This window comes from Solanum lycopersicum, chromosome 8, assembly GCF_036512215.1.
Source record: "Solanum lycopersicum chromosome 8, SLM_r2.1".
NCBI lineage: Eukaryota > Viridiplantae > Streptophyta > Magnoliopsida > Solanales > Solanaceae > Solanum > Solanum lycopersicum.
The window spans coordinates 1,073,551-1,085,745 of NC_090807.1; the positions used below are offsets into that span (position 1 = coordinate 1,073,551).

A 12,195-nucleotide genomic window follows, 5' to 3' on the forward strand; every position below is an offset into this window, starting at 1 on the left:
TATTTCATAAACTTTATCCCTACCCTTTAAAAAATAAAATACAATCATATGAACATTTTAATTATTCTTTTTTTTAAAAGATAATAAAAAGGAGAAGATATGTTTGCATCAATTGGACCACAACAAAAACAAAGAAATGGCCCCCCATACCCCAAGGTCCCCTCAAATATCAACCCCTACATCCTTATTCCCATGTCCCAATGCTTCCCTTAACCTCAACACTCATAAAAACAGTCTTTCATTAACTTAAACTCCTCATCCTTCCATTGTTAATACACAATGTTAACCTTCAAATCTCCATTTGATTAGTTCTTAATCACTACTTAATCCAAAAAAAAAGAAAAAAACTCATTAACAAGTACTAGTACACTATTCTTTCTCTCTTCACTTTTTTTTTCTCTCTGTTCTTCTTGCAGGTTTATCCAAAACCCTAGATCTGTCCCCCTTTTGGGTAACCCCAACAACCTCTACTCCCCAACCCCCTCACCACCCCACTCCCACACTCAAGAAACACGAAAAAAAAAAGGATTTTCTTGATTATTTTTTGTTCTTTCTGTTTGAGCATTTACAATATGTTTGTATATTAACTGATGTTTGTTTTCATTTTTGGGTGCAGCTTTTGGAAGAAAAGGGAAAAGGGTGTGTAAAATAAGCAAAAAGGTGAAGTCTTTTTTTGGTTCTTGGAGGAGATGAGTGGGACCTCAACGACATCAGTGGTGGGGGTGGGGTTGGTGGGAGGTGGAGGGGAGGTGGGGTATAATGATTATGGATTCCGGCCACCGTTTACGGCGGTGCAGTGGCAGGAATTGGAGCATCAAGCTATGATTTATAAGTATTTAGTAGCTGGGTTGCCTGTGCCACCGGACCTAGTAGTACCTATTCGCAGGAGTTTTGATGCTATCTCAGCTAGGTTCTTCAGTCATCCTAGCTGTAAGTTTCTTCTTTCTTTTTCTGTTCAATTTTTTTTTTTTTGGATTTGTTTGTTTGTTTGTTAATTAGATTGTTGTGTTGTAGTTATAGAGCATTTTATGGTGTTTTGTCAACGTGAAGCTTACTGTAATTTGATGGTGAAATTGGAGCATGTAGATCTAGGACTTGTGGTATTGCATTAAAGATGTACATAATATGTACCAAAATGATTTTTAATGTTTTAGATGGAAAGTTGAAACTAAAGAGTTGCCAAAAGGGGAAAGATACGTTCTTTATTAAACGGACTAAAATGGAAAGACAAACAAAAGGAAACAGAGGGAGTATTACCTTTAAAGATGAAGAAAAAATAATGAACTGCCATCCCTTTGTTTTGATCCTAAAATCTTGGATGGAGGAATACTATTACTTTTAAAAGTATTTCTATTAGAGGTAGAAGCATTCTTCCTTCTAGCGCAGCTTTCTAGAGGTAAGAGTGCAAATGCATGATGTGTGACTTCGTTGCTCATCATAGGATCGAACCTTATGTACAAAGGCTTAGGATTTAAGTGGAGAAGGATAGGGATAGAGGAGGCTATCCACCTAGTTTCGAACTGTCTGTTACTGCCCTCGGGGATTTCTCGGTTACATGAAAACATTGTTCTTTTTTCTTATGGTTTGTTAATTTTAGTCTATTATCCATCTAGTTTTAACCGTGCGTCCCTCGTGGGTTTCTCATAGTTTTACATCTGTATTAAATTTCAATGACTTCATCATGTAGTACTTTATTAAGGTTGTGCTTAAATGTCAACGTCTGTTACAGAAATTCCAGTCTCATAGAATTTGATGGCAGTATAGCTATCGAAATTCCATGATACTGGATGCAATACCAATAAATTCTGGCCGTTCTTGATTCAAAAAAAAAATTGCATTTTTCATGATAAAGTTCTTTCTTTTTTTAGTTGGTGATGATGGGCTTGTAATGTAAATGTGGTAATGTATTTTACATGTGCAGTGGGTTATTGTTCCTATTATGGGAAGAAGTTTGACCCCGAGCCAGGAAGATGTAGAAGGACAGATGGAAAGAAGTGGAGGTGCTCCAAAGATGCACATCCTGACTCCAAATATTGTGAACGACACATGCATCGTGGCCGCAACCGTTCAAGAAAGCCTGTGGAATCTCAAACTACTTCCCAGTCCTTGTCGACAAGTAAATCACACACTGCTACTGGGAGCAGCAATAGAAGTGGAAGTTTCCAAAGCAATAGCAGTGGAAGCTTCCAAAATATGCCATTATACTCTGTCGCTAATTCAGATGGAATAAGTTACGGAAGCACCACCACGAAACTGCAGATGGAGCCCGCCTCCTATGGGATAACTAATAAGGAGTATAGGTACATCCTCTTTCTCCTCTATGGTTCATGTTCTCCTTAAATAGATTTTTTCTCACTGTCTGTGCAACTTGGAGCCTCGGAACTACGGTAAAGTTATCTTTATGTGACCTATAGGTCACGGGTTCAAACAGTGGTGCTTGCGTTAGGATACGCAACCTGCACTACATCCCATTGTGGTGCAGCCGTTTTCCCGGACCTTGCGTAAACGTGGGTTGTGGGATACTTCGTGCATTGGTCTGCCCTTTACTGGTACTGCACCTTGATTATGTGACTCTATAAAAGAGCTCTCAAGTAGTTGGCATGTCATTTTTGTCACTTCATCTAAATTCTTGTGCCGCTTTGCATAAAATCTTGGTGTTTTGCCACATAACTGTTTAATACTGTTTTCAAGTGACAAAGTCTTCTGCTCCTATATTCTGTGTTTTTTATTGCTGATGAAAGATAGTGTGACTGTCAATCCTTCTTTTTTTGCCCAATTGTTTCAAACTTAACTGTCAAGTAGGGGAGATATTCTTCTCTCCTATATTCAGTTACCATCTTCCCTTTGTAAAACTGTTTTAGGTCCAAATTATCTTGCATAGAACAGTGAAAAGACTAGTAATCATGAGTTGCTAATAGGGGATATCACTAATTATGATGTTATCTCAGATCTTATCTTATCATCTACTTCATTTATTTGAGCTCATAAACTATAGCACAGTTAGAATCCTTTAAAAAATGGTGGTTGTCAATAAAATCTCATTAATTTAATGAAAGTATATCTTGTTCTTTTAAGCCCTTCTCTTAAGATGATGTTCGCTCTTCACATAGGGTATTAAGTACTGTTGGAAGTTCCATGTATGTTTTCTTGTTACTGCTCAGTGAATATGTCTGATATGGTGTATTGTTGGTCTTGCATTTGGTGTAAATGGCATAAAATCCAGTTTCATGAAATGCTACACAGGTACGGAATGGCTCCTGATGTTGATGACCACAATTTCATGCCAGTAGCTTCCACGAGTGTGAGAGGACTAGGAGGTACGGGTTCTAACACAGACAACATGTGGCGTTTGATGCCATCACAAGATCATTCAAAGGCCAATCTGAAAAATGATTCCCAGCTGTTGGGTAGTTTACCTAATCCGTTTGAGCCTGTGATTGAATCAAAACAGCAACCCCAACATTGCTTCTTCAGCAGTGACATAGATTCACCTAGTACAGTAAAGCAGGAGCCACAGCATCCAATGCGTTCATTCTTTGACGAGTGGCCTACATCGAAAGAATCATGGTCCAATCTCGACGAGGGATCGGGCAAAAATAATTTCTCCACCACTCAGCTCTCCATATCCATTCCAAATATTTCTTCTGGATTCTCTTCAAGGAGTGCTTCTTCCCCTAAATGGTGAAATTTCAGCATCTTTATCAAACTCTCTGTCCCATTATAGTTGCAAGTAAGTGTTCCTAGCAAGCTTAACGTTACACTTTGTTTTTTTCGCCAGTGCAGATGCTTGAGGAAACTGCGACTGCCTCAACTCTTAGCGCAGTCTGGTGCTATGCAGAGGAATGGTTGTCCTAGTGCTGAACTCCCGGCATAGCAGTAAAAGCAAGACATGTAAGTGGATCGACTCAACAAGTTGTAACCGCTACTTGTATGAGCTTACATGTACTTCTAATATTACTGGTGCATTTAGTCCTTGCATTGTGTTTGTAGTTGTATTTCATTTTCAATACTCTTCTTAAGCAAAAATTATATGGCTTACAAGACAAGTATTGTGCACAAGCTTGCCATAAAAAAATAATGTATTTATTCAAGTTGCTGGATGAGATGATTAATTTTGTGTGCTCCTACTGTGGGAGACAAACCAATTTTATGCTGGAAATCGTCTCCTTGAATATGTGGTTAAAAATGATATGTTGTTGGGGTCTCTGTTGTATCCTCCGAAAAAAATACCATCAACATTTTTAAAGAGATCGAGCAACCTATTGCATTTCAATAGAATGTAAAAACTTTGGTTGATTTCATATATATATATATATATATATTATATAGGTTTTGATATGTAGAGTTACTCGATACTTATATTGATAGGAGATAGTGGATATACCATAAAATTAATCAAGATGTGTATTTAATAGGTTGGTTTAACTTTTCAATTAATGTAAAATCATGGCTTGATTTCAAGTATATATGACATAGTTATTTTAGTACTTGTATTTGTCAGAGGTAGCGAGCAAGATGCATACAAATTGATTAAGACACTACAATTGTAAAATAGGAATGTTAGTTCGAACTTTCTATTGGGATGACGAAAGTAACAAAATTGGCCACTTCAAATTCATTACTCCGACCCATAATAAGATTAATCCAACATCGCCTATATGAGCCCCTAGTAGTTTACCGGATAAGTCAGGCATTCCCGGCCCATCAAGCGAAACCTGTGGTTTCTTGGTCATGACCGACTTTTGCCTTATTTTAACTAAAGGTGGTTTCTTGGTCATGACCGACTTTTGCCTTATTTTAACTAAAGGTGGATATGGAATATCGGTATTATATTCATTTGAATTCAATATGCTTTATTTTAACCAAAGGTGAATATAGCATGCATGGCAATACCATATTCATTCAAACTCAATATTTTCGATCATTTATCACTTAATTATGATAAATTAATATTGTCTGTAGTAATAAATTTTCTCCATACCAAACACTGAAAAACAAGGTTAAGCACATATTTTTTTTTTTTACATTTTTAGTTCGATAGCTTATGAATAAAAATAAATAAATTCCCCATACATTTTTATTTTTGAGAATTGTGAACATTTCATTTTGATGGGTTTAATTGGAGACAACATGTTGGTCAATACAACATTGACTAATTTTCTCATTCTTTTTGACTGATATATAAGAAGACTTGGAAAGCCAGGTCTTAAAAATCATCAAAATTAATAATTTTTGTTGCAAATAAAGTGCTAAATTTGGTTCAATATTTTTTTATTTTGAAAATTTTTTCCTTTGAACAAATCAATTGGATTATGTATAATCTCTAGCTAATATCAATATGTTATATAATTTTGATTGTACACCAATATTTATAAATTTTTACATCAATAGCATCTAAAACAGCTTATGTGTATCTTAATTATTTAATAGATATTTGTTATTACCACAAATTTAGATAACTATGCACATCAAAAATATAGACAGATAAAATAAAATCACCCATCAACATTTTTCCTTTTTATCTAATCCCCCATTATTGTTTTTCCAAGTCATTGACCACCCTTAAATACTAGTACTTTATTTATTAACATATTTAAATTACTCAAATTATTCTTTTTTTGGCTAATGTGGAATACTATATTACTCCATGTGGATGGAGATATTAAATAGGAAAAAATGTTTATCATATTAGTAGTGCCATTTTGTCAGAAATGGTGTTGACAGTGGGACCCCCCAAAAAAGCATAAATATTATATAAATACATTATTCATATCGTAATCTCTAAAATATCTTACTATTATTAAAAATTATAAAAATGACTTCTAGTGTATTCTACCGCCTCTTGAATACATCCTTCTCTCCTCTCGAAATCATCACATTGCCCTCACAGACACATTCCTCTAATTATGTAATTGTACCATTCGCAACTCATGAGCTATATGTCCACAGATTTTTTAATGTATCTGAGATTCTGTAAATTAAATTGAGAAAGGATAGAGAGCATACATAACTAGCTCTTAACACTTTCAAAAATTTTTGTTACAAAAATGATAGAAAACGAGTTTTTACATAAGAAGTGAAATTAATGTCATGTAATGAGGAAATCACTAGCTTAAGTTACAAAAACAAACCTATTGATATAATACAAGATAAAGTTACCTTGTATTATTTCAATAATACAAGATAAATGTAATACGATATATTTTTGTAATACGTTTGATCCTTTCTCAAATTTTATGCATAATCATTTTTCCATAAAAGAAGAAAGAGAGATGAATGCATTGTGGATCGTATTTTCAATAATTGTACCAAACTTTGTCATCTTTTGTCAATCATGTTCATAAGTTCTTTTTCAAAGACTTTACTTAGGAATCCAAGTAATATTTGCCTTCTACTTTTTTAAAATATGATGTGAGTAGAATAATTTCACTTTCATTTGCAAGTTTGCTGGAACCCATGATACTTTTTATAGTGGTGGGATTTTTATGGCTTAGACAATGACTGAGCTATCGTATATTTCTATTATATATAGAATTCTAGGTCGCCTTATATGGTTATTTTCAAAATTATTCCTTTTTTTTTTATGAAAAGATGAGATTTTTATAAAAAAAGTTGTGACTTTTATGAAAAATTATGACTTTAATGAAGAGTTACGATTTTTATTAGAAACTGTGATTTTTATAAAAAATTGTGTCTTTAATGAAGCGTTGCGACTTTATGAAAAGTTGTAAATTTTATGAAAGGTTGTGAACATTTCGAAGGGTTGCAATATTTTTCAAACAGTTGTAACATTTCTGATAGGGCGTAGTAAACATTTGTTCACACGACCCTTTGTTGTCTATAAATACAGGGATTTTCTCTCATTTTAAAACAACAAAAATTATGATCTTCTTCTTCTCTTCCGCAAAATGAAATATTTGTGTACTTTGCTCCTGTTGAGTAACTCACTGATACTATTTTTGTATCAATAAGTTGATGAATCGAATCGTTTCATCCAGAGAGGATGTAACCTCTGGTATTGGAGGGGAATAGTTTTTTTAAGGGGACATTGTGCATTCAGTGAATTTAATTTTTTTTCTTTATATTTCATTCTATTTTTACATATCATGATATATTTTTTTACGCTCATTAATTTATGCTTATGATATTAATTATTATTTTTGAGTACATATTTTAAATTTTATTATTTATATTTTTGCAAAATTAATATCTCCAATTATATTGAATATATACACATATAATACACATATTTATTAATTATTATACTCAATTCTAAAAATTTATGTTTTGATATCAAACATCTTGATAAGCTATCAAAGTCATATGGAAATTAGTAAATTATTGTCTTCTAAATTTTAAAAAGAGACGATAATAATTATCAATTACGTATCTAAATTATGTTCGAGTTTTATGACATCATTGGAATCACCCCTCCAATAACTATCTGATTTTTTTTTAAAAAAAATATAGCATATGTAAAACGATGTTTCTGTATTTATTTGATTCTTGAATATTCGCTTTATTTATTAAATTTGAAACTTTGTGATAATAGCTATTTTTGAGTTAGTGGACTGAAAAGTGACTATTTAATTTGTAAATTTTATCTATTCAGAATTCGATAAATAATGCATTTATTTCTATATCCTTCTTCACTGAAATATCATACTTTTAATTGTTTGAAATTATCACGTGTATCTAATCCACACATCTCCGGTCTCACTACTCTACCAAGGCACAGGGGTTGTTAATTATGTTACAAATTAGAATGTATTAGTAGTAAAATTAGGTTTCTATAATCCCAATTCTTTGTCATGATTTACTCTTTTATCAAACAACTTCCCTATTTGGTGTTTCTTAGTCCTTTGAGAGCAAGAAGGGTCCATTTCCAAAAAAATAATGGATGTTTATTTGACTCATAAAGCCACATAAAATTATATTGTTTGAATTTCTCAAAAACACAAAAAGCTACTTGAAAAGGATAGTTTTTTTTTTTAAAAAAAGGTAGTTTTAATTTGTGGACATACTTTACTGTTTGAATATTTATTTTTTAGGCATAATATTAGATGTACCGACCCATTTCACATTTATGTTTTTCAATTTTAGGTTTGGCACAAGTAGACATTTAAATTTGTATAAATTTGATCAAGTAGACATATGAGTTCTACGTGACACGATATATGTAAGACACCACCTAGGACAAAAAATGACATGTGTATTTATTTGATCAACTTTATACAAGTTTAAGTGCATGCTTGTGCGTTGAAGGGAGTTTATACTATTGGTTTTGATAGTTAGCTTTATACATCATTAGCAAATAGTTATCTTGTGAGATCAACAATTTTTGAGAAAAAAAATGGCTGAATCTGCTGTGAAAATCTTGCTAATGAGCATAGAGTTTGTGCTTGACAATCCAGGATATGTGATTGGAGGAGTTCGTCACGAAATCTCAAAGGTGAAACTTGAGCTAGAGAGCATAGGTTCATTTATAAAAGATGCAGAGAAGTGTAAAAACCAGAATGAAGGGGTATGTATTTGGGTGGTACAAGTGAGGAACGTAGCGTTTGAAGCTGAAGATATAATTGATGAGTTCTTGTATCATGTGGATAGCATGAAAAGAAGCGGTTTTAGAGGGCGTCTAGCTGGTGTATTTTACATTCCAAAGTTACTGTGGTTGAGGTATAAAACTGCCCTGGAGTTGAAGAGAATCAGATCTGAGATTATAGACATTGCAAAACGAAGCAAGAGGTATGATCTAAGTCACATGGAAGCATCCTCGAACGCTGGATCAAATTCACTAAGTTGTTGTAGTTGTGTGCAAAATATTGGAGAATCTTCACTCTTCATTCAGAATGATGAAGTTATAGGGATCGATAAAGTGAAAGACTCGTTGCTGTCAAGTTTGGAGAGAGAGGAGGCTCACCGTGTTGTCATTTCTGTCGCGGGCATGGGTGGTTCAGGTAAGACAACTTTAGTTGCGAAAGTCTATACTAGCCTGACTGTGAGGAAGAACTTTGACTGTTGTGCTTGGGTTTCCGTCTCACAAAACCACACGATTGAGGACATGCTCAAAAAGCTGATTTCAGAATTTTTCGTCGAAAAGGAAGATCTGATCCCGAAAAACTTGAAGTCAATGGACTACAGGCAGTTGGTGGAGACTCTTGTGAAGTTCTTGCACAACAAGAGGTATATTGTTGTATTTGATGATGTATGGAACAATAATTTTTGGAGACAAATAACTGTTGCTCTTCCTGATGATAAAAACCGGAGCAGAGTCATCATAACAACACGAAATGAAGACATTGCAGCTTACCCTTATGGTCCTGGTGCCAAGAATGTTTTTCGTTCCAAACCTTTAGCCGATGAGTACGCGTGGAAGCTATTTTGCAACAAGGCATTTTCGAGTCAGCCTGATTGCAAGTGTCCTCCTGAACTGGAGGAAATAGGCAGGGCATTGGCGAAAACATGTGAAGGTCTACCATTAGCAATTGTTGCTCTTGGAGGACTAATGGGGTCTAAAGATAGGTCGGAAATGAAATGGAGGGAAATTTACGACAGCTTAAGTTGGCATATCAGCAACAATAAGTTACTGGATGAGGTTAAAACTGTTATGTTGTTGAGTTTCGATGATTTGCCTTACTATCTTAAGAACTGTTTTTTGTATTGTTGTCGTTTTCCGATGGGAAAATTGATAGGAGCAGGTAGACTCATTAGAATGTGGATGGCTGAAGGTTTTCTGGAAGAAAAGAACAACCTGAATCCAGAAGAAGTCGGGAAAATCTATCTCAAGGAACTGATTTCTAGGAACTTACTCCAGGTTGTAAAGCATCAGAGTTTTATAAGGCCGAAGACTTGCAAGTTGCACGATCTGATGTGGGAGCTAGCTCGTTCGATCTCAGAGAAGGAGAATTTCTTGTCTATATGTAGTGAAGAAATACTGGAGAAAGATGAGATAAGAGCACGTAGATTGTCTGTGCACAATGTTGATGGAACGGATAAGATAAAAGGTGATTTGACACACGTTCGATCTTTCTCTATGTTCAATGACAAAGTGGAATCCAAGTTTTTGTTGGATGGTCTATTATTTAGGTTTAGACTACTGAGGGTGTTGGAGTTGAACGATGCCAAAGTTGATTCGTTGCCTGATGAACTAGGTAACTTGTTCAATTTAAGGTACTTAAGTCTGGGTGGTACAGGAATAAAAGAGCTTCCAACATCTGTGAATCGACTGAGAAACCTACAGACGTTAGATATTAGGCGAACAGAAGTGAGTGTACTACCAAATGGAATCACCGAGCTGCATAATCTGCGACATCTTCTGGCCTATGGCAAAGAGATAGGATCGGAACATTTTGCATATGTTAGAGGGGTGCAAGTTCCGGGCAAGCTGTGGAAGATGAAGAACTTACAAGTTCTTAATTGCATACAGGCAAACGCGGATATAGCACGTAAGATAGTGAAAATGACTAAGCTTAGAAGGATTGAGCTCACAAATGTCAAAGAAGAACATATGAAGAATTTATGTTTGTCCATCAACAAACTTAAATTCCTTCACCATCTACTTGTGATGACAGTGGATGCAAATACAATTCTTAAATTAGACGATCTCTCGGGGACTCCATCCATTTTCCGGAAGCTTACTTTAGTTGGAAGAATGTGCAAAGTTCCTCATTGGTTTCCTTCGATGCTCAATGTTATGCATTTGCATTTGCATTGGAGCCACTTCCCAGAAGATCAGGATCCTATCCCCTGCATCAGTCAGCTTCCGTGTTTGGAGCATCTTGTGCTGGTTAATGCCTACGCCAGCCAGAAACAGCTGCACTTTGAATCAGGATTCCAAAAGCTCGAGGACCTACACATTTCATGTTTGCCAGAGTTGGATGAAATGGTATTCCTGGAAGGAGTTATGCCAAAACTCGTTCGTCTGCATATACACGATTGTCCTAAACTTAAGGAGGTTCCTCAAGGACTTGAATATCTAGCCAATTTGGAACAGATGAATCTGAAAGAAGCCTCATTAGAACTCGTTCAGAATGTTCGTGGTAAAGGAAGTAGCAGTCGTTCAAACGTTAGACGGATCCCATCCATCAAACATTACTATGAAGTTGATGGTGTTCATTTATATGAAAGCCTATCCTAACACATTGTGTCCAACAGGTACTTCATTTTCTTCTTCAATTCTTATAAGCATTCTGTGAAATTGATTGTAGCCTTATTACTTCAGACATATTAGCTCTGACTGCACTCTCATTCAAATACAGATTGGCGTGGAACGTTGCAATAAATCTCCTACATCTCTGATGGTGAACGCGTCGTCCTTCCACTGGTTTTTGAAGTGCCTCTACCAATAATTATTCAAATTGATTTGTTTTCCTAGTGTGTGATTTAGGTGATGAGTAATGGTGATTGTTTGGATCGGCCATATGAATCATCATTGTCGTTTTATTATTTGCATTTCATATTATGTAAATACAAGTGTGAGTTGTAATAAGAACAATTTGTTGCTGAAACATTATAAATCATTTGTTGCTGCAAGCCTGCAACTGTGCTGCCATCTTTCAACAAGCCTATCAGGGGCGGATCTAATGTATCGGTAGTCACTTCATCTAAACCAGCACTTACGATGCAAACATAAACTTACGTGTAATAATTCAATAAATAAATATGAGCCCGTAACATTAACAATATATAATGAGTTCATTGCTAAATATTAAAGATTGAACTCAAAGAATTTAAATGTTGGATCCGTCTCTGGCCTCTACAATAGGCTCTAGCGTAGCGTGTATGCGAAAATCTCAAAGTATTTTGTTACATAGAGAACTTTACAATAAAATGTAGTTAAATCATTAATTGTTGAAGCTTAAACCAAATTCTCAAAGTTTTAAGTTTTTTTTTCTCTTTTAGATGTTTCTGTCAATTACAAGTTTATCAAACAGGATTAATGTTGCTTAATGATAATTTATATGTTAAAGAAAGGTTTTCATCCATGTGAACCAGCATTCAAGGTGCAAAATCATAAGAAATTACTATTTTCTATTATTTTCACATACCTTATCAGGTTCAGTCCTTAGGAATGGGAAAAAAATCTTATTATGAGCGCCGCTCAAATGGAACTCACGCGAATTTGAATTAAGTTGGGTCTAATATAAATATGAACATCGAATGAAAAATCCAATAGGCTATTGGTTCTTGAAGGCA

The 12,195-nt window shown here is 34.8% G+C and overlaps 2 protein-coding genes across 7 annotated transcripts; both read left to right on the forward strand.

Moving 5' to 3' along the window:
* The first annotated feature begins 147 nt into the window (after positions 1-147).
* Positions 148-4,100, forward strand: LOC101245679 (growth-regulating factor 4-like). Of its 6 annotated transcripts, none has more exons than XM_010326181.4 (5): positions 148-451; positions 617-930; positions 1,922-2,300; positions 3,244-3,681; positions 3,779-4,100. In XM_010326181.4, exons 2-5 carry the CDS (start codon positions 690-692, stop codon positions 3,789-3,791), a joined length of 1,071 nt encoding a protein of 356 aa, XP_010324483.1. In that variant the 5' UTR covers positions 148-451; positions 617-689; the 3' UTR covers positions 3,792-4,100. The 6 variants fall into 6 exon arrangements, with proteins under 6 accessions (XP_010324483.1, XP_069143767.1, XP_019070922.1 ...); XM_069287666.1 differs by having other exon boundaries at positions 148-416; XM_019215377.3 differs by having other exon boundaries at positions 148-358.
* Positions 4,101-7,697: 3,597 nt separating this feature from the next.
* LOC101245185 (disease resistance protein RPM1-like) lies at positions 7,698-11,532 on the forward strand. The gene is made up of 2 exons (XM_004244372.5): positions 7,698-11,154; positions 11,259-11,532. The coding sequence occupies exon 1, from the start codon at positions 8,354-8,356 to the stop codon at positions 11,135-11,137; it is 2,784 nt and encodes a 927-aa protein (XP_004244420.1). The 5' UTR covers positions 7,698-8,353; the 3' UTR covers positions 11,138-11,154; positions 11,259-11,532.
* The last annotated feature ends 663 nt before the right edge of the window (positions 11,533-12,195 follow it).

What these genes read in the sequence shown, in the direction of transcription:
- LOC101245679 (XM_010326181.4), top strand. Translation starts at nt 690, where the DNA reads ATGAGTGGGACCTCAACGACATCAGTGGTGGGGGTGGGGTTGGTGGGA. An exon ending in GTTCTTCAGTCATCCTAGCT is followed by an intron (nt 931 to 1,921) that starts GTAAGTTTCTTC and finishes TTACATGTGCAG; the next exon opens with TGGGTTATTGTTCCTATTAT. An exon ending in ATAACTAATAAGGAGTATAG is followed by an intron (nt 2,301 to 3,243) that starts GTACATCCTCTT and finishes AATGCTACACAG; the next exon opens with GTACGGAATGGCTCCTGATG.
- LOC101245185 (XM_004244372.5), top strand. Translation starts at nt 8,354, where the DNA reads ATGGCTGAATCTGCTGTGAAAATCTTGCTAATGAGCATAGAGTTTGTG.